Source organism: Hylobates moloch, unplaced genomic scaffold (genome assembly GCF_009828535.3).
Source record: "Hylobates moloch isolate HMO894 unplaced genomic scaffold, HMol_V3 SCAFFOLD_8, whole genome shotgun sequence".
In the NCBI taxonomy this organism is placed as follows: Eukaryota; Metazoa; Chordata; class Mammalia; order Primates; family Hylobatidae; genus Hylobates; species Hylobates moloch.
The window spans coordinates 1,109,914-1,134,855 of record NW_026652283.1 but is presented as its reverse complement, the minus strand read 5'-3'; the positions used below and the strand labels follow the sequence as shown (position 1 = coordinate 1,134,855).

The window sequence follows — 24,942 nt, the reverse complement described above, 5'->3', positions numbered from 1 at the left end:
AAAAACCTTAGGAAGTTGTTATTATCATTATCCTCATTTTATAGATGAGGAAATGGAAGCTTAAAGAAGTAAAGTAACTCCTGGATGGATGTGGTGGCTCACGCCTGTAATCCCAGCACTTTTGGTGGCCGAGGAGGGCGGATCACCTGAGGTCGGAGTTCGAGACCAGCCTGACCAACAGGGAGAAACCCCATTTCTACTAAAAATACAAAATTAGCCAGGTGTGGTGGCGCATGCCTGTAATCGCAGCTACTCGGGAGGCTAAGGCAGGAGAATCGCTTGAACCCAGGAGGCAGAGGCTGCGGTGAGCCGAGAATTGCGCTATTGTACTCCAGCCTGGGCAACAAGAGCAAAACTCCATCTCACACACACACACAAAAAGAAGAAGTAAAGTAACTCTTCTAAGGTCACACAACTAGTAAAGGTAGAGGACTGGTTTTCAAGCCTATGTCTGACTCCAAAGACCATGCTTTTAACCACTATATTACTAAATCCAGACCATCTCTGTGAAGGTCATCAGATTAAAAGAGATGGTTACAAAATGGGAGCGATTCCATATATACTGTACATTGTATAACACCAGAAGGCCTCATTCCATGTACCCTGAATAGGGGAAAAACAAACAAACAAACAAAAAACAGATCTTCTCACACGTAACTGTTTTCCTTAAAGGATTTTTAAAATTTTTTTAAACTCCAGGCTAGGCACAGTGGCTCATGCCTGTAATCCCAGCACTTTGGGAGGCAGAGGCAGGAGGATTGCTTGAGCTCAGGAGTCCTAGATCAGCCTATGTAACATAGTGAGACTCTGTCTCTGCAAAAAGTTTTAAAAATTAGCCAGGCGTGGTGGCACATGCCTATAAGTCCTGACTACTCAGGAGGCTGAGGCAGGAGAAGCGTTTGATCCCAGGAGTTCCAGGCTGCAATGAGCTATTAATATAATTGTGCCACTGCACTCCAGCTTGGGTGACAGAGTAAGATTCTATCTCTAAAAATAAAAATGAAAGAAAAACTCCATGATACATGTTCTTTTTTCATATATACTTAATTTAGTAATCTGAGTGTTAGATCGAAGTCTAGGATAGCTGCAGAAAAGATGAAATCAACTAAGAGCAAATTACAGAAACACATGAAAACTTTCAAAGAGCTGGTATAAACTGCCTTTTACTGGGCTCTAACACTGGCAAGTTGCTCTGGAAAAGGTGACTCTTGTCAAGTGTCACCAGAGTAATTTTTTAAGTAATGCTAATAAATAGACATATTACATTCTTAAAATCATCCCAAATTCCAAAGAAAGTTAGCTTTCATTCTTTTATCTTTTATGATGAGATGGTCCTATTTGAGCAGTGGCCCTAGTAACTTACAGAAATAATCGCTGAGACTCAGCTACTCCTGCAATGGCTAAAAACTAAAAACCATTCATGAATGACAACAAATACAATCTATTCTCTATGGTACAAGAAACCAATCACAAGCCCATCTGGGTGAGACCTGGCTAATAAGAACATTATTTGAGGGGGGTACAAAGAGAAGCATGGATTGCCAAGGGGGAAAAGTCATTGATTAGACTGTGACAAGCTTTTAAATGTTTGCATTATCATTAACCAACTGCTTGGTTCTCTGGTTTGCACACCTGCCACCTCCATCCAAAGCTATTACAGTAGCAAACCTGGAAGTACGGCTGACCTCTAGAACACTGGCACCCTCTTCTGACCCTTTTGCTGTATTGCATGCACTCAAGCTACTGAAGTGAGAAAGTACTGATAAAGCTATTACATTTTAAAATAACTTAAAGAGTGTAAATGGATTGTTTGTAACTCAAAGGATACACGATTGAGGGGATGGATACTGCCATTCTTCATAATTTATTTTCACATTGCATGCCTGTATTAAATATCTCACATACCCCATAAATATATATACCTACTATGTACCCACAAAAAATTTTAAAAATAAAGCTATAAATGAATAACTTTGCAGGTAACATTATCTAGATGATTTCATATTTATAATTCCCTGAATAAACCTAAGTTTAGCTTAATAAAAATAAGAAAATGCAGATCATCTAAATACTATGTTCTCTTAACATCTCAACAGTATATGTATTAGTTGATTTTATTAGAAGAATTATAAGATGATAACAATGACAAATGTACAAAGACTTTACTATGTGCCAAACACTGGCAGTAAATAAACGAGTTTAATTCTAACAACAAACTTATGAGTTAAGCACTACTATTCTCTTCATCTTACAGATGTGAAAAATGAAGTGTAATGAAGTTCAATACATTCCCAGGATCACGCGACTCACGGTAAGTGGTAAAGACGGAAGTCCAAAATCAGTACACATGACTCTAGAGCCAAAGCCTTAGCCACTACTGCATCTCATGATTTTATACCCAAAATATCTCTGTGAGGTAGAATGGAGCTGATATCATAACAAAATGAAACATAATTAAAATAGAAAAAATGTAAGTTATAAGAAAAATGACAAATATGTCAGCTAAAATCTCCCATTTTTAACAAAGCCCCAAATTGTACAGATAAAAATATTACACGCAACAGTTTAGGTTCCTTCTTCATTCTTCCTTACTTGAAGATTCTTGTTTTCTAGGACTACGATGTTTTTATTCTTTCTTTTCCTCCTCATTCCTTTTTTCCACCAAATTATGTTCTTATTCTTCTTTAAAGAAAAAAAGCTAATCTACGTCATATGCTTTATGTTTCTTCTATAAAGCAAAACTACTTATCTATTCTTAAATTACCTATTTCACTGTGACCTTCAAAAAATATTTATATTAAGACAGTAAATCCACATGGCATCATCAACTCTTTCTCTTCAATCATTAGAAATAAGATAAGAATCGATCTGGGATTATTTAGCAATACACTAAATACCTATCTGAAGTCATATACCTATCTGAAGATGGTCAATACCTAACTGAAGTCATAGCCAATAGTCTAGAATCTTCCAAGATTTCTAAAAACACTGCCTGAGCATGGTGGCTCATGCCTGTAATCCCAGCACTTTGGGAGGCCGAGGTGGGCGGATCAAGAGGTCAGGAATTCGAGACCAGCATGGCCAATATGGTGAAATCCCGTCTCTACTAAAAATACAAAAATTAGCCGGGCGTGGTGGAGTGCGCCTGTAATCCCAGTTACTCAGAAGGCTGAGGCAGGAGAATCACCTAAACCCAGGAGGCGGAGGTAGTGGTGAGCCGAGATCACGCCAAGCCGAGATCACACCATTGCACTCCAGCCTGGGCGACAGAGCGAGACGCTATCTCAAAAAAAAAAAAAAAAAGAAATTCTAAAAACACTAACTTTATTTTCAAACAGGGTATGAAGACACATTGTCTAATAATCTGTGGTTTAAAATTAGACTATCTAGAATTTTAACAGATTCCAGTTTCCCATATACGGTTATTCATAATATCACAACTTAAAAAACACTTAAATGTACTCCAAACACAGTGTAACCAAGTTCATTGTCATTCATGACTAGAAAATTCACCAGTGGTTGAACTGAAACTTCTAAATCAATGATTTCTCTTTTGCAATTATCCTTTTATTTTTAATACTGTTAGAGTTTACTTTGAAGTACAGACTTAGTGAAAGTTTAAAGAATTAAAAACACAAACTGCACCTGTTTTAACTTGTTAGATCTAAGAACAACTGAAACAAGATGGTTATATTTTAGCACAGTAACTGATCACGCTGCTGAAGAATTAATCATAACATTACTCATATTTCCCAATTCTAAACATAACAAAAACAGCACAGGTAACGCTTATGAAAAGGTGCCAAGAAACCAACTCCCCACAAATCCCAGAATTCTTTCTACCTCAGTCTGCAGGATGGCAGCCCTCTGCTCCTTAGCAGTCAAGGACTCCTTCAACACTTCAATGTGCTGTTTACTATCTGAGAACTGGTTTGTGAGTGTTTCTAGCTTTGTCTGCAGGGCGAGTAGTTCTGTGTCCTTTCTGGACAGCTCCTGTTTCACCTGGCCAATCTAGAAAAGAAGTAAAACACTTTAAGGAAAAAAGAAACAAAACAAACACCTCTTATCTGGATCTTTGACAGATCTGAGTCACAAAATACGAAGCTAAATGCAGCACAAATTATGTGATAGGTCACATTCATCTTTTTGCATCACATAATCTTGGATCTCCCCCAACCCTGCGCCAAAAAAAAAAAAACTAAACTTATACAACCAATAGGGAAATGTCCAGTTTTCATTTATTGTGTCTTCTAAATATTCTTTGAAACCTCTTAGAAAAGGAATGGAGCGAAAGGAAATTCCAATTCAATTAGATGACTATGAGACAGCAGTAAGCAACCGAACACCACTGTACTGATAAAATGGTTTTCATTTTTCTAGGTGAGACCTCTTCAGAACACGATGGATCAAATGCAGGAGGAGTGTAGATATAACACAAAAGGTTTTAGAAACCTCCTAGTACTATTTAAAACTCAAAATCTGTTGCTGTTGTGCTTATTTCTCACTGTTATCTTTTTCATTCTCAAAAGTTTGCATAAAATTCTTATCTTAAAAAGCTACTTTCAATGTTATACATACGTGGTTTTGTAAAATCCTATAATTTGACATTATGTGTATTGACTAATTTCTCTCTTAACATTGAAAGTATGTTTTCTAAGAATTTTAAAAAGTTTTTTACCCTAAATGTAAGCCATGTAAACAGAAATTACATCTGCTTTTACATTATGTCTACCACCTAACAAGGAACTAAAAAAGATACTAATTATTGGAAGTATACATTTGACAAGTCAGTAATTTTGGTGTCACTGATAAAACAAAAAGTTATCTTTTCATTTCCAAAAACTTGAAAGTATCTAAAGTATTGTAATTGTAATAATCTTAGCTATAAGGGATAAAGCTTTTGAGAACAATTTCCCATGAAGAAATAAATTTCACATTAATTACAATTAGACCTTTGATGAACACCAAAAATAAATTCCCAATTTAGCCTTCTGTTTCAAAAAAGATTAAGTATTTTTCTCATATGCATAAAATCTCTTCTTAGAGATATAGTTATTCATTCATTCAACAAATATTTCTGTATGTTTATTGTATACAAAGTACCCGAGGATACTAAAAACATCAGCGGAAGATAATTTTAAACGGTGGCTATATTCATCCTGCAAAATAGTATGTACCCAAGAGTTACCACACACTGTAACAACGTGGAGTCTTTTATGATATCCATTTACCAATAAAAACAACCCATTAATACTATTCCATTCCCTAACACACTGATTGTAACAAAAACACATTTGTTGTATGAATGAATATTTTGGGGATGTTCAAAGTGTTACCATTTTCTCAGCTGAAGAACTATGACTTAAAGATTATTCAAATTTCCAGCTACCTCCAATTATGCGGTCAAAAGTAAATATAAAAATCTGTTTCGTCATCATCTTCATTATTAAGTAAGCTTCAAATAATACTTTATTGACCTTAAAGACTAAGAAAGAAAATGTTTTAAATGAAAAGCAGGGTTTAGGCCGGGTGCAGTGGCTCACGCCTGTAATCATAGCACTTTGGGAGGCCAAGGCACGTGGATCACAAGGTCAGGAGATCAAGACCATCCTGGCCAACATGGTGAAACCCATCCCTACTAAAAATACAGAAGTCAGCTGGGCATGGTGGCGCATGCCTGTAATCCCGGCTACTCAGGAGTCTGAGGCAGGAGAATTGCTTGAACCATGGAGTCAGAGGTTGCAGTGAGCTGAGATTTCGCCACTGCACTCCAGCCTGGCGACAGAGCAAGACTCTGTCTCAAAAAAAAAAAAAAAAAAAAAAGAAAGAAAGAAAAAGAAAAAAAGAAAAGCAGAGTTTAGAAGCACAAATTTTCCTTAAAGACTGAGAAGGGAAGAGATTATAAAGAGGAAGCAAATATAATACAAAGCTTAGGAGCACAACGCTTTGCAGACGATCACACATCAGAACTAAGCTAGCTATGTGTCCCTGAATAATTACTTTCCTAATCAGTTTCCTAATCAGTAACAAGGAGAAATTATACGAATGCCACTGTACTGTTTATGGATTCAATAAAATAAAGTATGAAATGTGCTTAGCCTGTTGTCTGACTCAATGCAGAAATTACTAATAGTAGCTATTTTAAAAAGGAAGTTATCGATCAACCTTCCCTCTAGCCAATATACGGTTTCCATAAACCAAATTAGACCCTTTCCACCAAAATATTTCCCTTTTTAATATAAAGTAGACCATAAACAGCAAATCTACCAAAGTAGCCCAAGTTTGGTTTTTTAAATGCTGTATTTTTTTATTCCAGTCTTAGCCACAATTATTTTCAGAAGCAGTTTTTGCTGACACTTTGACAAATGTGTGCACAGCCTAGTATAGGTCAGTACAGAATGTGTAAGCAGTATGTAGAAGACTCTGCTTGTATAAAACCAAATCCTGCCTCGTACTGGCTGTGTTTTCCTAGGCACCATTCTGTCACCTCAGTTTCCTCGTCTACAATTTAGAGTTGATAATACGTCTAACTCAGCGTGTTATAAAATGTTTATAGTAAGTGTGCAAGTGTTAGCTACTTTATTATCCAGCCATCCCTCGGTATCCATGGGTCCATGGGGACTGGTTCCGAGACACAGCTTGGACACCAAAATTAATGAATGCTGAAGTCCCTGATATAAAATGATGTGGAATTTGCACATAACCTATGCACATCCTCCAGTATACTTTAAATCATCTCTAGATTACTTGTAATACCTAATACAATGTAAATGCTATGTAAATAGTTGTCATACTGTATTGTTTAGGGAATAATGACATGGGAAAAAAGCCTGTACCTGTTCAGTAAAGACACAACATCCATTTTTTTACCCTGAAAATAAAAAACAGTTGGTTGAATCCACAGATGCAAAATCCACAGACACGGAGGGCCAACTGTATTTATTTTATTATTATGTTCTGAATTGAAATTTTAAGTTCATTAGAATATTGAACTAGATTTAGATACCTGAAATAAGTCTCTTAGTAATTTTAATTTACTAGATAAATACTTTCTATACATCTGTCCTAAAGAAAGTAACATTTGTGGCAAAATCACTCACTGGAGACTTAAAGATAATGTCTACATAAGAAGGTAAAGCACTTTACTCGAGTTTCAAATTCAAATAAACTCTAGGTGATGGGCCTAGAACAAATGCATATATTCTTGTACCTAGGAAGAAAAGAAGGCCACCATTCATATAAATCAACAATAAGGGGTTGAGAAAAAAACAGGCTTTGAAATACCATCCACAGAATGACAAAAGCAACAATAAAGTACCAGGTATAAGGCTTCCAGAACATGTGAAGGCTCACTGCACACGAAGTGACATGTGGGTCAAACTAGTGAACAGGAGTCAGTTAAAGAGCAGAGCAGGCTGGTTAGTGCTAGTAATGGGCAAAGCTGCCAACCATAGAGAATGAAAGGGTAAGCCACCCAGAAGCCATAGAGCTAGCAGGGTCCCACTGTGGGATCACTGCACACAAAGAGGTAAATCTTACGGCAAAGACCTCAGCCTGAAGACCAGCCGCTCTCTTTTTCAGCTCCTCCCATTGAGCCTCTTTCGAACTTAGTTCCTCCTTCAGTTGTTCTACCTGTCACGACATTATTATTCTTTTTCACTTATGTGTCAACTTAGGTCTTCTTCTTATCTACTTTTGAGGCAGAATGGTAACTGGAAATAACAATAACTTATATAATACAATCAAATCTGTTCCCCTCATTCCCTCTTCAAAGAGCCATAGGTAGTTTCTCTAAGTTCACAGGTTTTTTCCCCCCACAGTGGACTGGAATGTGCTAATCAACAAATGAAAAACATAAACACAGAGATCATACTGCACTATGTCTTATTCTCAAATTAGGGTGAAAAATCCAAACTAATAGAAAGTTGGTTATGTGAGGCCAGGCGCAGCAGCTCACACCTATAATCCCAGCACTTTGGGAGGCCAAGGCAGGAGGATCACTTGAGGTCAGGAGTTCGAGACCTGCCTGGCCATCATACTGAAACCCGTCTCTACTAAAACTACAAAAATTAACTGGGCATGGTGGCGGGCGCCTGTAATCCCAGCTACTCGGCAGGCTGAAGCTTGAATCCTAGAGATGGAGTTTGCAGTGAACCGAGATCACACCACTGCACTCCAGCCTGATCGACAAAGCATACCTCCGTCTCAAAAAAAAAAAAAAAAGTTGGGTATGTGAGTTTTTAATTCCTAAAACTGAAATGAAAGTAGTAGAAATAATTAATAATAGAGTCTGAAGGTGGTAGAGGAATATTCTGCAGACTTATATGCCAGGTATGGGCACCACGGCAAGAAGCCAGAAACTGGAGGGGAAGTGATGATTATCATTCCTTCACACTACTGGGATGTTTCAGTTTTCATTTCTAAGAACTTGGAGAATACAGTTGGGAAATAAAGGGGGAAAACACTTATTTTCTGGCTAAAACTTTATAACTACAATCATAATGTCTAATTAAACCACAACAAAACTGGTAAATTGATAATTGTGATAAACTAAATCCTCCAGCTTGCCTAAATAGTTTACAGAATCAAACTAAATGACTTTGGATACAAGGAAGGAACATTGTGACTGATTATAAACACAGACTGATAGGTCTTGGTGGTATCTATCTTTGTCATATTACACCTGAGGTGCACATGGGGAGCAATAAACCTGACAGCGAGTGGATCTTCCCCACAGGACAGGGCAAAGAAAGGGCTTTCCTTTACAGAACTGTATTTGGAAGGGAAACGTTAACTTCATTTAACCCATTTCATTAAAAAGCCTCTTAGGGCTGGGCATGGTGGCTCACACCTGTAACCCCAGCACTTTGGGAGATGGAGGTGGGTAGATCACCTGAGGTCAGGAGTTCAAGACCAGCCTGGCCAACATGGTGAAACCCCATCTCTACAAAAAATACAAAAAATTAGCCAGGCGTGGTGGTACGCACCTGTAATCCCAGCTACACGGGAGGCTGAGGCAGGAGAATCACTTGAACATGGAGGCAGAGGCTGCAGTGAGCTGAGATCATACCACTGCACTCCAGCCTGGGTGACAAGAGTGAAACTCCATCTCAAGCCTCTTAGGGTTTTAACTTTTTAAATAATTCACAAAAGGTAAAGAACTTGATGTTTCATATAGTGAGAAAAACTCATCTGGAAGTTTTTCGGAAGTACTAATAGATATGAAAAGTTAAACCGTGACAATACATATGTAGCCTCATACAGAGAATTGCCTTTATAAGTAAAAACTTGTAATAACTATCTATGTCAGTAATTCTGACTTCAGTTCTGGAGAAGTTTCATTTGAAAGAACTGTGCTAAAAGTATTCTTCCCTGAAACCTGATAAAATAGTGTAAAATACAGCTTTATCATCACTAGAGAAGTAAAAAATATGCGTCAATTTTTCAAACCCCTTTTAAGAATCAAAAGTCTCACATGCCATTACCTTATTTTTCATAAATTTAGAATGGCTCCGATACACTTCCATTTGCTTCATTTCTTCTTCCCTTTCCTCAGTACTCAAAGCCCCATTCGATTTCAGCATCTGAATTTCCTCTTCCAGGTCTCGGAGCCCACGCTCCATTGAGGAAATTTTTGAATCCTGAAGACAATGGAAGATTTAGTTATTAAAGTATTCACAAAAACCCAGAAAAGCTGAATAACATGATATTTAAAGAAGTTACATTGGGCCGGGCGCGGTGGCTCACGCTTGTAATCCCAGCACTTTGGGAGGCCGAGGTGGGCGGATCACGAGGTCAGGAGATCGAGACGACGGTGAAACCCTGTCTCTACTAAAAATACAAAAAATTAGCCGGGCGTGGTGGCGGGCGCCTGTAGTCCCAGCTACTCGGAGAGGCTGAGGCAGGAGAATGGTGTGAACCCGGGAGGCGGAGCTTGCAGTGAGCCGAGATTGCGCCACTGCACTTCAGCCTGGGCGACAGAGCGAGACTCCGTCTCAAAAAAAAAAAAAAAAAGAAGTTACATTGAATAAAGATAGACAAATATACAGAAAAAATACTGTCTGGCCATTGGTGCCTTGCTTCCTTTTTTTGAGACAGAGTCTCGCTCTGTCACCCAGGCTCGAGAGCAGTGGCGCAATCTTGGTTCACTGCAACCTCTGCCTCTGGGTTCAAGCAGTTCTCCTGCCTCAGCCTCCCAAGTAGCTGGGATTACAAGTGTATGTTACCACGCCCAGCTGATTTTTGTATTTTTAGTAGAGACAGGGTTTCGCCATGTTGGCCAGGCTGGTCTCGAACTCCTGACCTCATGTGATCCACCTGCCTCGACCTCCAAAAGTGGTGGGCTTATGGGCGTGAGCCACCATGCCCGGCCAGTGCCTTCCTTCTAAAATACGTCCTCCTTTACAGCCATTTGAGTGGGAAGAGAAGCACTCATATTCACAGTATGATTTTTCCTCTATGGCTGCCTCCAGTTCTGCATCCTTTAAATTAAAGTTGAAAATAATTACTAAATTACTGAAGAAGTAAATGCAATGAAAAACTGGTTAAAATTTCTTTGCATCAGAAATTACAAATTTCTGGTGAAAAAAATTTCCAATATTAATAGTAAAGCCTTTTCTAGTTCTAATATTTTATCATTTTACTTGGTGACCCCTAAAAAACATATTATGCCCCAAAGGAGGGGAAAAAAGTAAGAGGGTTTCAAAGATTTATACAGTAACGTGTACAGCTATATGTGCAGTAATAAAAATTACATAACATCCCATTGCAGAAAAACGGGGGAATAATTAAGTTGTTATTTATCATGCTAGAAATCCTTATTGTCTATACTTCTCCATACATTTAAAATAATTCATAATTTTTTAAAATCACTGTCCTTATAAATCATCATCTCTACCACAAATATCATCTTCCAATAGAACATTATCTCATATTCGATTTGATTTTGTTTGTCGCAGTACCTAGTTTCTCCCCAGACTACTTTACATGTCATGAATTACAGAAAGACTCCTACACGGAATGAATAGTTTTATGTATCTGTAGCTGCATATGCTTACTCACCAAAGAAATAGAGACCTTAAAGAGCATAAATTAAGTGCAGCTTTATTTCACTTGGAGTTTTAGATAAACCATTCCTTTGGAAGCTATTTTGAAATTAACTCCTTTTCTACTTTACCTCAATAATTTCCTGGTTAAGTCTCCTTAATTCTCAGAGCATGAAGATAAGAGAGATTAAGGCTTTATGTTGAGAAAACTACACCTAGCTATTTTCAGGTTCAAGGGAGGGGAGAAGAGAGGATGTATTCCTCTGTCTTGCTCATCACATGACCTTTAAAAATATCGCAACAAAGATTTTCTTTTATAAATTCATTCAAATTAAACTTAAAATGTATCTGTTCAAAATCCATTGTACTGAATTAAGACAATCAAGAGTCATTCTATACCTAAACCAGGATTTTGATTTACTCATGTGGAATGAATGACCTTCATAAAGTACTACTTCAATTGCACTATCTGAAAATTCACTTTTAAGATTGCTATAAAATTTCTCTGGAAATATCAGAACACAGCCCCTTAAAAAAGACTAAAATACTAGGCATAAGCATATGACTAGCCTACAAATGAAAGAAAATGAAAGTTAAATGTAAGTTCCCCTCTGTCATTAGCCTGAGTGGTAATGAAACTGGACCGGCTGAAAGAGGGAAGTGTATCTCCAGCAGCACTGGGGCTCCACTCAAGACAATTTAGTCCCAGGTAAGAACTCCAACTCTGTACATCACATGCCAGCCTGTACCTGTACAGAGCCTCTGGAACGTCTCTAAAACGCCCTTAAAAAATATTATCTATCTTCTCCCCTACCCTAAACACAAAGGCAGCTTTTGACAAATTAGCACCCTCACTACCAAATCATGAGCCATAAAAACTTCTTCCCAAAAAGGGATCATGACTCCAGCTCTGAAAACCAGGAGGCAGATACTGACTGACCAGAAAAAGAACCCACCAAGGAAATCAGTCCAGAAAATTAAGGCCTGACACTCTCAACTAGTTCTAGCACCATCCCAACTGGTACCAATGCTGGGTTTGAGGAGAGTCATTCCAACCAGGTTTCCTATTCCTAGAACATGTAACATTTAAATAAATAAATTCCTTTTCACTTTACTACTCTGTACTTCCCCAGCCCCAGCCCTTCCATCATTGACCAACCAATCCCACCAGACTTACTGAAATCCTCTGCTCTTTGTCAAATTCCCCAAATTCTCAACCTTTTCCCCATGAACTCTCTCCAGTGAAGGCCAATAATACCCCAATACCACAAAGGAGCAGGGGAAAGGGTTGATATTCTCCTAGTTCCTCAAGGCTGTTTCCCTTTATGGAAAGCTCATACTCCTTTTCACCCTAGTGTCCCCATTGCTGCCATCCAGGGACTTCTCAATCACTCCTGCCCATTTTTGGAAGTCTTTGGCACCTGGCTTACAATATCCCCTTCAATCACCACTCTTGCCATAATCCGAGGATTGCAATGTCAGAATTCCTTGACACCCTTAATTGCAATGATCTCATCCTCCAGTCCATTTTGGTGATCCAGTTTATAGGACTGTACTCTGGATCGTATCATCATCCAGAACTCTCTTCCTCTGGCCTGTCATACCCTCACTCTGGTTATTTCCTGTTCAACCTCACAGAGAATTCCACTTTCCTAACTTTTACATTTTCTCCCAACCTGTCAGTCCACCTGAATTTTATTCTTTCCATATCCAGGGTACAGTCCGGGACCAACCTCCAAACTACTCTGTCATCATCATCCTCAATTCATTTGCATCCCACTCACTCACTCTGCTCTATCTATCCCAGCAAAACTCTAACCCTAGAGCGGTACAGTAATTCTTCCCTGTTCCGCCACTGGTAAAGGAAAAACAAACAAACAAACAAAAAAATAGTAGAGAAAGGGGAGGAAGAGAAAGAGAAGAAGAGGGGCAAAGAAGGAAAGGCTGGAATGAGGGAAAATGGTGGGAGAAGGGATCAGAAGAGGAAAGAGAGGAAGAGGAGGAGGAAGAAGAGGCAAAAGAGGAGAGGCATCACCTTTAAGATTACTGGGCTGTTTTATTTCAATCATCTTTCTTCCCTATTTTCCCTAAAGACTACTCTAGATTTTCATAATTCTCTTAAGTGCATTCCACATTCTCAGCAACACAGCGATTTCTGTTGTGATTTCAGCATCACATCCTCTTGACCCCACTGGGCCACCAGAATCTTCCTCCTTCTTAGCAGAATGGCTGAAGGTTCACACAACTTAAAATGCATCCACTGCCACCAAGTAATACTATTACTCGTCCCATTCTGTCAAAAGGTGCTTAAACAAATAATTTTGTCAACATAGGTACATTCATGTGTTTTATTCTTAGGTGTTACCAGGGATCAGGAAATAACACGACAAACTTGTGGTGAATGTGAAAAAGGTAAAACCATGCAACTGAATGATTCTAAAGGCCTTTTACAAGATTATACTCAAGACTACCAATTAACTACAAAGAACCCAGAATCCACTAATTTGGAATTTGTTTGGTAAATCCTTTCCCCACCAAGAATAAAGATGTATACAATATAAAGTTTTAAGAGAAAATCATCTAAATTAAGACAACAGTTCCCATAGCTACTTCAGAAGTATCTATTTACATAAAATTATTTATTTACCATTAACTAAATATTCTTGTCATATCAACAAATATTAAATGAAGGCCCACAATGCAAAATACAGTATTGAGCTTTCTAGTGGATATGAAGAAGTAGTTGTGGGGGGAGGTCCCTAACTACATGAGCTTTTATGAGAAAGAATAGATTGTTAACAAAAATAACAGCTGCAACAGCTAGTATGGATTGAATGTTTACTATGCACTAGGTCCTGTTCAAAGTGTTTTTACATGTTTTAATTAATTTAAACCTCAAAACGACCCACTGGATGAGTACTATTACTGTCACCATTTGTTGATAAAGAAACTGAGGCACAGGTAATTTGCTCCTTATCTTACAGTTGGTTAAGTGAAGCGAGATTTTGAATCCAGGGAGTTTAACTTAGAAAGCAAGCTCTTAATCACTATACTGAACAGCCTAAAGATTTCTAAATATTCATTAACTTAAGGCAGAAGTTTTCAAAGGATGGTCTATGGAACCCTCAGGGTACCTCAACCCTTTCACAAAGTATGCATGATCAAAACTATTTTCATAATAATACCATGATGTCACTTGACTTTTCCACTGTCTGCACTAAAGATATAAAGCAATGATGGGCAAAACTGCTAGTGCCTTAGCACAAATCAAGGCAATGGCATCAAACCACACTTGTAGTCATTATATTAATATTTGTCACGTCAAGTACTTGTAGGAAAAAAATGAAAAATAAGAAATAAAATTTTTAAAAGACTATTTCATTTAAGACTGTCCTTGAAGAAGCAGTAAAAAGTATTACTTTTAATAAACCTCGGCCAGGCGTGGTGGCTCACACCTGTAATCCCAGCACTTTGGGAGGCCAAGGCAGGCGGATAATGAGGTCAGGAGATTGAGACCATCCTGGCTAACACGGTGAAACCCCATCTCTACTGAAAATACAAAAAAATTAGCCGGGCGTGGTGGCGGGCACCTGTAGTCCCAGCTACTTGGGAGGCTGAGGCAGGAGAATGGCGTGAACCTGGGAGGCGGAGCTTGCAGTGAGCCAAGATCACACCACTGCATTCCAGCCTGGGCGACAGAGCAAGGCTCTGTCTCAAAAAATAAAAATAATAAAAATAAATAAATAAATCTCAACTCTGGAGCACATATACTTTTAATATTGTGTGTGACAAAATGGAATGAAGCTGCATACTGAAATATGATGGCTGTCCCTAAGCACAGGACTCATGTGTTGCTTTGAATTGTAAGCTGAATTCAGTATTTTCTTCACGGAACACTATTTTTACTTGAAAGAACAACTGGCAAGCTATGGTTACCCAGATTTGGTATCTGGCAGACATTTTCTTAAAATGAAGGAAGTGAGTCTGTCACTTTAAGAGAATAAAGGGGTCCTGAGACCAAGACATTTGCGAATAGCTGTTTTAAAGAAATTCTGTTCAACTCTTTTTGGTCCAGTTTGAATTAGGGTCTACAAGTAAAAGGAAATAAAATTGAAATTCTTTTAAGATGTCATTTTCATTGATTCTCACTCTTAATCTCCAAATAAGTGAAATACTATTACATGCTACTTCCTAACACACATGGAAGTTTTTGATCACTTAAAAGTATAAGGTGATTCATAAGATTCTTTACTATTTTCTCACTTACCTTCATCTCAATAACAGTTTGCAGAGCTTTTGTTTTGGCAGAATCAGGAGCATTCTCAAACCTTCGATGCATCTCCTGTAGAAAAGAGGCAAAAAGAGATTCAGTGCTCTCCCGTTCACTCGCATTTTTTTCAAAGAGCAGCGAGAGCTGATGTATGCAAAAGATCACTACAGCCTTATGAGACACTGACCCCTTCTGTCTTACCAACCTTTCCCTGTGAATCAGGGAATCCACAGACTGCATTCAGGCTCTCTCAACCATGCAGGCAGAGGAGGATCCCTATCTCTGAACACCTAGTTATTTAAAATCAGTCACACAGACGCCAGCTACCATAACAGCTGAAACTACTATTTCACATCCTCAGGTTGTGTGTCAATCTTCCACACAACTCTGAGAAATGTAATCAGAATTCCAAATGATCCAAAAAAGGGATTAGAAATGCTCCCTTTTAAAAGGAGAAATAAACACCATCACAATCAGTCTGCACTGCTGACTGCAGCTATGGAAAGTGATCTGTGTTGACAACATCCTTTCCACGGCATCCACCCCCAGAATAACAACCACCTGGTTACCTACGATGACGATCTCTCTCTCTAGTGGTGCTACAGTTAGGAAGAAAAACATGACACTGTTGAACAAGTTTCCTAAGTAGTTTAGGTTCAGAAAATGTCAGAAAAACATAGCCTTCTTTTTTTTTTTTTTTAACCCAAATTTTACTGAGTTCAGGATAGAAAAGCAAGGAAGGGATATCAGAGTCTTCCAGGTTACCGAACCACCTCAGTGATTTTCTTGGCAGACTCTGTGAATGTCTCTAAATAAATCAGTCAGTACTTTCAAGTACCCTGGGGACAGGCTCTTGGGAATCCAGGGAATACAGAGATGAATGCTTTCTGCTACCTCTCTCCCTACTTCCAGCTTTAACTATCCACCTAGTTATCCCACGTTCATGTCCAACAAACATTTCAAACTCTACGTGCTCAAAACTCAACTCCTGGCCAAGCGTGATGGCTCACACCTGTAATCCCAGCACTTTGGGAGGCCAAGGCAGGACGGTCACTTTGGCCCAGGGGTTCGAGACCAGCCTGGGCAACATGGCAAGATGTCATCTCTACTCCTGATGGTGCCCCCAAACCTGCTCCATCCCTCCTGTTACTCAGGCCAAAAACCTATGAGTCTTCTTAATGCCTTCCTTTCGCTCTCAAGCCGTAGTCAGGAAATCCAGTTAGCTCTAGCTTCAAAACATACCCAAAATCCAAGCACTTCTTGCTGTCTCCACGGCCACCACCTGGAATGAACCACTAAACAAAAATATACCTTTTAATCTGTAACAACCTTGCAACTGAGCTCCGCTTCATCTTGCTCCACTACGGTGTATTCTTAACGGACACTTCAAGTGAGCCTTGTAAACGTAAAGTTGTCCCTGTCAGTCCTCTGCTGAAAACCCTGTCATGGCTCCCCATTCAACTCAAAGTAGAGCCCAAGTCCTCTTGGTAGCCTGCAAAGGCCCCATCTCATTGTCCTTCCCTGGGTCTCCATGCTTTAGCCACCCTGGACTCCTTGCTGCTTCTCAAATATGCTAAGCATGCTCCTGATCCTTAAGCCCTTTGCACAAGCTGCTAGGGGAAGACTTCACTTCCTTCCAGTCTTGGCTCAAATGCCTCTTTTGTATTAGTATTAGGTTTAGTTGTTGTGATAATGCCATTGTCGTTATGCAGGAAAACGTCCATATATTTTAGAGACGCACACTAAAGTCTGCAGAGGACAATGACGTCATGCCAGGGATTGGCTTTAAAACCTCTGGTAAAGAAAAGAGGAAAAAGGAAAAAGCACACATGGAGGAAGTGTGGCCAAAGTTTCCAAACTGGTGTATCTCAGTGATTAGTATATGGAGATTCATGATGCAGTTCTTACTGCTTTTGTGTAGGTTTGAAATTTTTCATAACAAAATGAATGTTCAATGTTTTCAATATAATCTACACCTTATTTTAAAATTTCACACAGCCAGAAAAGAACACCTGTCCTTTCCCCTTCACTCTACTTTTTCCTGTATATAGCACTTACCCTCTAACATATTTAATGATTTATTATGTTTACTTATTGTTCTCTACGAGAATGTACGCTCCACAAAAGCTAAGATCTTTGTTTCATTCATTCACTGATGGATCCAAAGCACCTACAACAGTAGCTGCCACACTGGTAAGCGCTTAATAGACATTTAAGGAGTGAATACTGAATGAATGAAATGGCTACCAAACGTTCAAGAATTAGCTAGAAAGGAAATATTTTAGTCCCTTCCTAGTCCGGTGCTGAATTTTGTACACCTCCTATTTCTCATACAGCATGCTACACAGCTTACATAGCTCCATTGGCACTTACCCCATTGTACTAGCGATAATTTTTCTTCTCTAACATACCATACTGTGAACTCTAAGGATAGAAACTGTCTTCTGTATTCCTCAGGCACTGTCTGATATGTAAGCAGTCATTAAAAATTACTTCTTCTCTCTATCTGTTCCTCTTTGTTAGATGAAGGAATGAATGATAAGTGAATGAATGATCAGCCAGTTTCTATCCTCACCTCTCAACTGAACCATACGATCTAACATAGCAAATAAAAAACCTCCTTGTTTCTAAACCTAGTAGCTATTGTCAGTTCACCTCCTTTGCAAACTCTAGCTGGTACCGGAAAAAAAAAAATTTAAAGAAGGAACGTCTTTAAAATTTTCAACTGGCTTCCATTAAAGAATTATCCTAGCTCTAAATTCTTATTCTGCAGACATTTTCTAAATTCCTTTTCCTTTCCTACCTGCAGACATTTTCTAAATTCCTGTCCTCGGAACATCTGGATTCTACAGCCTGAATCCAAAGCCTCCACTAATCCACAGAGTAACTTTACGTGAATTAGAAAAAAAGCAACCCTTCTGGGGTAGATGCAACATCACCACGAAGCACAGGCTGAATTTTAGGGCCTACGTGCTCCATCAGCAAGAAGCTCTTATTTGGTGAACAACCCGTATAAATAACCATCCAAAACAGCCCTTCTCTAATCCTATGGTTTCGACTATTACTTTTCACGTATACCCCACAAAATCTATTTATCTTGCACTGTGGCAGGCATTCATCACTCTTCCTCGCCGTGTGATATCTGAATTCCTTAGTATGTGTGGGAACTCCACATTTTAAGGCAGAGTCTACCTCCCACAACAGAAACTGAAAATGCCACATACTTGTTGCCCAGCCGTGCTTGTAATTAAAGCCCAGGCACATGACCTAATCACCTCAATCAGACACATTCATCATATACTTTGAAACAGAATCTTGTGACATGAAGAAGCCGGGACATGAATATTTACAGACAATTCCAGCAACAGGTGGCAGAGGCAGCAGCTACCTCAGGCTTCCGGACACACCAACAGCAGAGACTCCAGTGGTGGTGAGCAGTGTCAGTGATGTCGGTGTAATACACTAACATGTCTATGCCACACAACACTGTCATCACTAAACCAATAGAGGAGCATGATTGATTCGAGGCATTATTCTTGTCTACATAACTTCGGAGCCCAGTTCTCTAGTCCTCCCAGAGGCTCCTGGGACCTATGTATTTATCCCATTTATGCACTCCAGGAACTAAGTTTTGGAGATATAATAATGAGAAATAACATATTTGGTCCCTTTTATCATGGAAGCTTTAATAGGAAAAATAGAGTTTAATCAAATAATCATCTACGCAATTCATCAGGGTCACTGACGACCTCCACATTGCTAGCACCCATGATGTATCCTTAGTCACTGTACTTGATCTATCAGCAGCATTTTACACAACTGCTCAATCCCTCTTCCTTATTCTACTCTCTTCCCTTGGCTTTCAAGATATGGCACCCTAAGCTTCTCCCCCTATCTTACTGGTTCCTTTTCTTCCCAACTCCTCAGGAGTGTCCCAAGCATCAGTAGTTCGTAGTCTTCTCTTCTCCACCTATAGTCATTCCCTTGGTATTTACTGTTCAGTATCATGCACATACTGATAACTCCCAAATGTTTACCTCCTACTGAAATCAAATGTTTACCTCCTACTGAAATCCACACTTGTATGTACCTTTGCTTTACTGGAGTCTCGAATATCTGCCCCACTGTTAACACATCTACAAGTGACCTCCTGGCCGTCCCCTCTAAACTTGCTTCACTCATCCTGCCTTGACTCATGGTATGCATCCAGCCAGTTGTTCAAGCCAAAAACATAGCAGTCTCGTTTTTTCTAGCACCTATATCCAACTCATCAGGAAATCCTGCTCTTCCCACTTTCAAAATATATCCTGAAACTTACCACCTCTGCCGTCACACTGCTCTAAGCCACCATAATCTTTTGCCTAGATTACACCAACAGTCTCCCAATCTATCTCACCATTCACAACAGAGCATCTAGAGTGATCTTTTTAAAACAGAAGTCAAAACATGCTTGCAATTATCAAAAGCTTCTTGTTTTACTCAGGGTAAAAGTCACAGTCCTTATGCTGACCTAGAAGGCTATATATCTCCGGCCTCATCTCTTATACTCCTCTCTCTCATCCAGGCGGCTCTGGCCAGACTCGCCTCTTTGCTTTTCCTCAACATGTCAGTCACCCTCTTGACTTAAGGCCTTTGCACTCACGGCTCCCTTTGACAGGCTCTCTCCTTCCCTTAACTGTTGAAGTCTGTTCAAAAGTCAAAGTCTCGGCCAGGAGCGGTGGTTCATACCTGTAATCCCAGCACTTTGGGAGGCCAAGGCGGGTGGATCATGAGGTCAGGAGTTCAAGACCAGCCTGGCCAACATGATAAAATCTTATCCCTACTAAAAATACAAAACAATTAGCTGGGCCTGGTGGTGCACACCTGTAATCCCAGCTACTGGGGAGGCTGAGGCAGGAGAATGGCTTGAACTCAGGAGGTGGAGGTTGCAGTGAGCTGAGATGGTGCCACTGCAGTCCAGCCTGGGTGACAGAGCAAGACTCTGTCAAAAAAAAAAAAAAAAACAAAGTCTCAAGCAGGCTCGTCCTTATTACCCCATTTTTACTTACGGTTTGACTCTAATATACACGTGCAATCTCCCTAACCAAGATCTACTTTTTCTTGGTATTTATAACTGTTTATTGTTTGTCTCTCCTATCCCAGGAATTTTTCTTTTTTATTCTCTGATGTATATCGGCACCCAGAACAATACACAGTACAATGATAGTACTCAAATATTTGTCAAATGAATGAAAATACTTTTTAAGTAGCTGTGTAATTCATATGTAAAAAGTGTTATAAAGAAAATATCCACAATACCGTAAGAGAGTAATTAGGAGATCCTGACCTAGTCTTGGGATCTTGTAAAGTTTCCTAAGGAACACCTGAGAGCTGAAGGATGAAGAGGAGTTAGAGTGGGCAAAGTGCAACCATAAAAAGGGAGGACAAAGATGATCTCACAGATATGTTTTCGGCCAACTAAAATACAGAGAATGACACGTGGGAGTTGAGAATCTGAAACTGCCCTGCACATTGCCCACACACCACTGCAAAGTCTTTGTGAACTCCAAGGTGTTCAAATACCTACCCTGAAGACAGCTGGTCCACATCTGGTATCTCTCCTTCTTCCTCTCCCATTCACTCTTTATTTTAATTAATTTTAAAATATTTCAGACATACAAGATCCCTTTACCTCATAAAAGCAACCTAATCTGGATTCTTTTTCTACCCCTCCATTGAAACAACTCATCAAGACTACCAACAAATTCTAAGTTACCAACTCTAATGAACACATTTCTGTCCTCATCTTCCTGGAACTCTCAGAAGCATTCAAAGCAAGGGCTCAATCCCTCCTAGACACTTGTTTTCTCTTGACTATTATGACATCACACTCTCCTGTTTTCAGTTCTCACTCTCCAATTGCACTTTCTCTGTTTCCTTCACAGGTTCTTCCTTCTAAATTAGACCTCCGGGTCTAAATTAGACCAGTGACCAGGTGATCAGTTCTAACTTTTTTCTCTTTTCCATCTAAACTCTCTAATCTACTACATGGTTTAAAATACAATGGAAATGCTGATGAATTTCTAGGCCTGCCCTCTGCTCTGATTTCAGGACTCATACATCCAACTGCCCATCTGGCATCTCTATTTAGATGTCTAACAGGCAACTCACACTTATTTTATCAAAAAAATTTCTTGATTTTCTCTTCTTCAATCTCACCCATCATCTGGTGACTCTGATGAGAGATGAGTCTTCTCTGCCTCATTAAATGGCACTGCCAAACACCAGAGCTCAAGTGGCTCAAGCCAAACACCAGAGCTCTCCTTTTTCTCCTCCTGATCTTCATTTCCCACAACCAAGTCAACAGCAGGTCCTAATTGCTCTCGTGCAAAAGTATTTCTTGAGTCTAACCATTTCACCCCATTTCCAATCTAGTTTGCAACAGCCTCTAGTTAGCTTTCTTCCACCTCCTTTGTCTATTTTCAAGAGAGCACCAGGGTGATCTTGACAAAATATCCACAAATCATGGCATTAATCTGCTTTAAATCTTTCAATAAATTTACCATTATACTTCTCACTTTGACCGTAAGGTGAGACCGGCCCTCCTGTCGTAAACTATCATAAAATTAAACAAAATGCATGAAATAACTGTTTTCAGATCCTGGATAACAGGCAATACAGGACTATGATCCTTGAGAGAAAATAAACAAGGTGATGGCCCAGATATGTCTAGTATGGGGCGTAGGGAGGGGAAGCCCAAACAAAGAACAGCAGTCTTGCAAAGCTCCAAAGACAGTTCAATGAGTAAGGTTCCCATTAATCTGTGAAAATTTGCAGAGCAAAATACCAGAGGTCTGGGCACCATGGCTCATGCCTGTAATCCCAGCACTCTGGGAAGCCAAGGCAGGCAGATCACTTGAGCCCAGGAGTTCGAGACCAGCCTGGCAAACATGGCAAAACCCTGTCTCTTCCCAAAATACAAAAGGTAGCTGAGCACGGTGGTGGGCACCTGCAATCCCGGCTACTCAGGAGGCTGAGGAAGGAGAATCGCTTGAACCTGGGGGGCAGAGGTTGCAGTCAGCCGAGATCGCGACACTGCACTCCAGCCTGGGCAACAGAGTGAGACTCTGTCTCAAAAAAAAAAAAAAATTAAAAATTAAAAACAAAACACAGAGAAGGAAGCTCACCAGAAAAGCAGCACTGTCTAACCTGACAAGGGTCCCCCAAATACTAAGCTGTGCATGTATAGGGCAAGCCTCCACAAGGTAAGATCAAGAGCTACTGGAGAAAGAGCAACTATCAGAGAGCCATGAGTTAAGCAACTACCTGAACCCCATAGGGCTGCGAAAAATTCAAGTTCCAAATAGTGGGGAGAGCAGCAGAGGCATTTCGTAGAGACACTAGAAGGTCAAGCCTTAGGAGTAGAGCAGATGTGGCCTAGCGAAAAGGTTATTCTAAACCTGACACAGTTTAAAAGCAAGTCTTGAAAGGATCAAGTTAATCCCCAAGTAAAGTAACTCTTGCTAGACAAAACAACCCTTCATTAAGGAAGATACCAAAATCCAGATCCTCAATCACCTTGTGTCCATAATGCCCATCATACAACAAATTCTATACACACAAAGTAGGAAAATACAACCTATAACCAGGAGACAAGTCATTCCACTGAGATAAACATGGATATTACACAGATGATGGAATCGTCATTCCAGCTAATAAGCCAAGAAATGCTCGAACTGCATGAGAAAAAAAAAGGAGAAATTAAGGGCAAATCTGTAATTAAGAGATTTAAAGCATATTTTCGAAAAACAGACAAAACAAAGCCATAATTCTTAGGGATGATACCTAGGAATGATATTAATTTAACATATAATACAATATAACAATACTATGATATTAACGATCAGATGTGATAAATATAATAAGCAAAGGCATGATAACTACAAAACCCAGAATACTGGTTACTTTTAGAGGGAAGGGAGAGTTCCTGCAGGGCTTCTGGGTAGCTGTGAAAGTTCTATTTCTAGACCTAGGTAGTGGTTATGAGGGTGCTTACTTTATAATTTACTTAACTATACACCTGTTTTACTCTATTTTCTACATGTATTCTATATTGTATCAAAAAAGAGTTTTTAAAATCTCTTAAAATTATTTGTTTTCCTCCATCCCAACACCTAACACATTAATTAATTTAGGCCATAATAATCTCTTGCCTGCCTTAAAACGACACACTCGTCAGCCTCCTCCCAGCCTACAGTTTGTCCACGTTGAATCCGTTCTGCACACTACAAGGTGATCGGCTGAGCACACAGTAGACATTTAATAGTATCTGTTCAATAAATGAGTGTCAAACTTTAAATTGAGTAAAAATAAAATGAACTCTGCTAACTGTAAACAATCTTCATTTATTAACAAAATTTTATAACCTATATTTTACAACATTTTTATTTGGTATTTCTATATCTACTTGAAAATATTAAAACTGCATTTTTAAAAAATAACACACAATTTAGATTTTCAACTTATTTCATCTGATTTCTCCTCTTTAGCATTTTACCTAATTCCAAATCGGTAACTCCAAACTGATTCACTTTAAGGTGAAACTACTGTAATTTCATTTTTATGCCCTAGCAAGCACACAAGCAAAATACAAAGAAAACAGAAAAATCCATTTGAATAAAAAGTCCTGACTGGGTGCGGTGGCTCATGCCTGTAATCCAAACACTTTGGGAAGCCAAGGCAGGCAGATCACTTGAGCTCAGTAGTTCGAGACCAACCTGCGCAACATGGTGAAACCCTGTCTCTATGAAAAATACATAAAACTAGCTGGGTATGGTGAGGCTCATGTGTAGTCCCAGCTACCTGTGGGGGCTGAGGCAGGAGGACTGCTTGAGCCTGGGAGGTGGAGGCTGCAGTGAGCCAAGATCATGCCACTGCACTCTAGGTGACAAAGTCAGACCCTATCTCAAAAAAAAAAAAAAAAAAAAAATCCTTCCCTGCATACAATAAAGAATTGGGGTGTATTTTAAACCATTGATAGGCATAAAGCTTTTCTACAGACATTTTAAAACCCATTGCTCAAAACAAACTCCCATTCAGAAGCCTGCACCTTACAGTTCACTACGAACACATCTTCCAGTCAGTGAGCTGCTGAGCTCCCCTTTCCCACCAAGCACATCAAGCCTATGCCTCCCGCATTGTCAATAAAGAGAGAAGACTGGAAATACAAGTACTATTAAAAGAAGTGTAAGAAGTAGAATATGCTATCTGGTCACTTTATTTCACTCCTTTTAGGCTGAAAATTTTCATTTGAAAAAATTAGAGGTAGAGTTATCTGAATCTTGTTATACTCTATTTGTCTTTTTTTGTCTTAGTCCGTTTAATGTTGCTATAATATACTTTCAACTGTGGTAGACTATAGGAAATATGTTCATTTTCTCTCATTAATTAACTAAAGAATAATGACTAATTTACAGTTAGAAAATAAACAAGTTAGAAACAAAATTTTTTTTTTTTTTTGGTGCAGTGGCACCATCTCGGCTCAGTGCAACCTCCGCCTCCTGAGTAGTTCAAGCAATTCTCCTGCCTCAGCCTCCCAAGTAGCTTGGACCACAGGCATGCACCACCATGCACCTGGCTAATTTTTGT

The 24,942-nt window shown here is 39.3% G+C and overlaps 1 protein-coding gene across 10 annotated transcripts in view; it reads right to left on the bottom strand.

The window, feature by feature from the left end:
* Positions 1 to 24,942, bottom strand: part of ERC1 (ELKS/RAB6-interacting/CAST family member 1) — a 481,205-nt gene that overhangs the window by 354,598 nt on the left and 101,665 nt on the right. For 7 of the 10 annotated variants that reach the window (XR_009214662.1, XR_009214663.1, XM_058443362.1 and 4 more), the window contains exons 4-7: positions 15,313 to 15,387; positions 9,486 to 9,641; positions 7,549 to 7,632; positions 3,844 to 4,011 (exon numbers count right to left, since the gene is read on the bottom strand). Coding sequence is in view for 8 of the 10 variants with exons in the window: in XM_058443362.1 (XP_058299345.1) it covers positions 3,844 to 4,011; positions 7,549 to 7,632; positions 9,486 to 9,641; positions 15,313 to 15,387 (483 nt within the window). In the remaining 2 variants the exon portion in view is untranslated. The remainder of the gene's footprint in view (positions 1 to 3,843; positions 4,012 to 7,548; positions 7,633 to 9,485; positions 9,642 to 15,312; positions 15,388 to 24,942) is intronic. The other 3 variants (XM_058443363.1, XM_058443368.1, XM_058443367.1) reach the window with 1 other exon arrangement.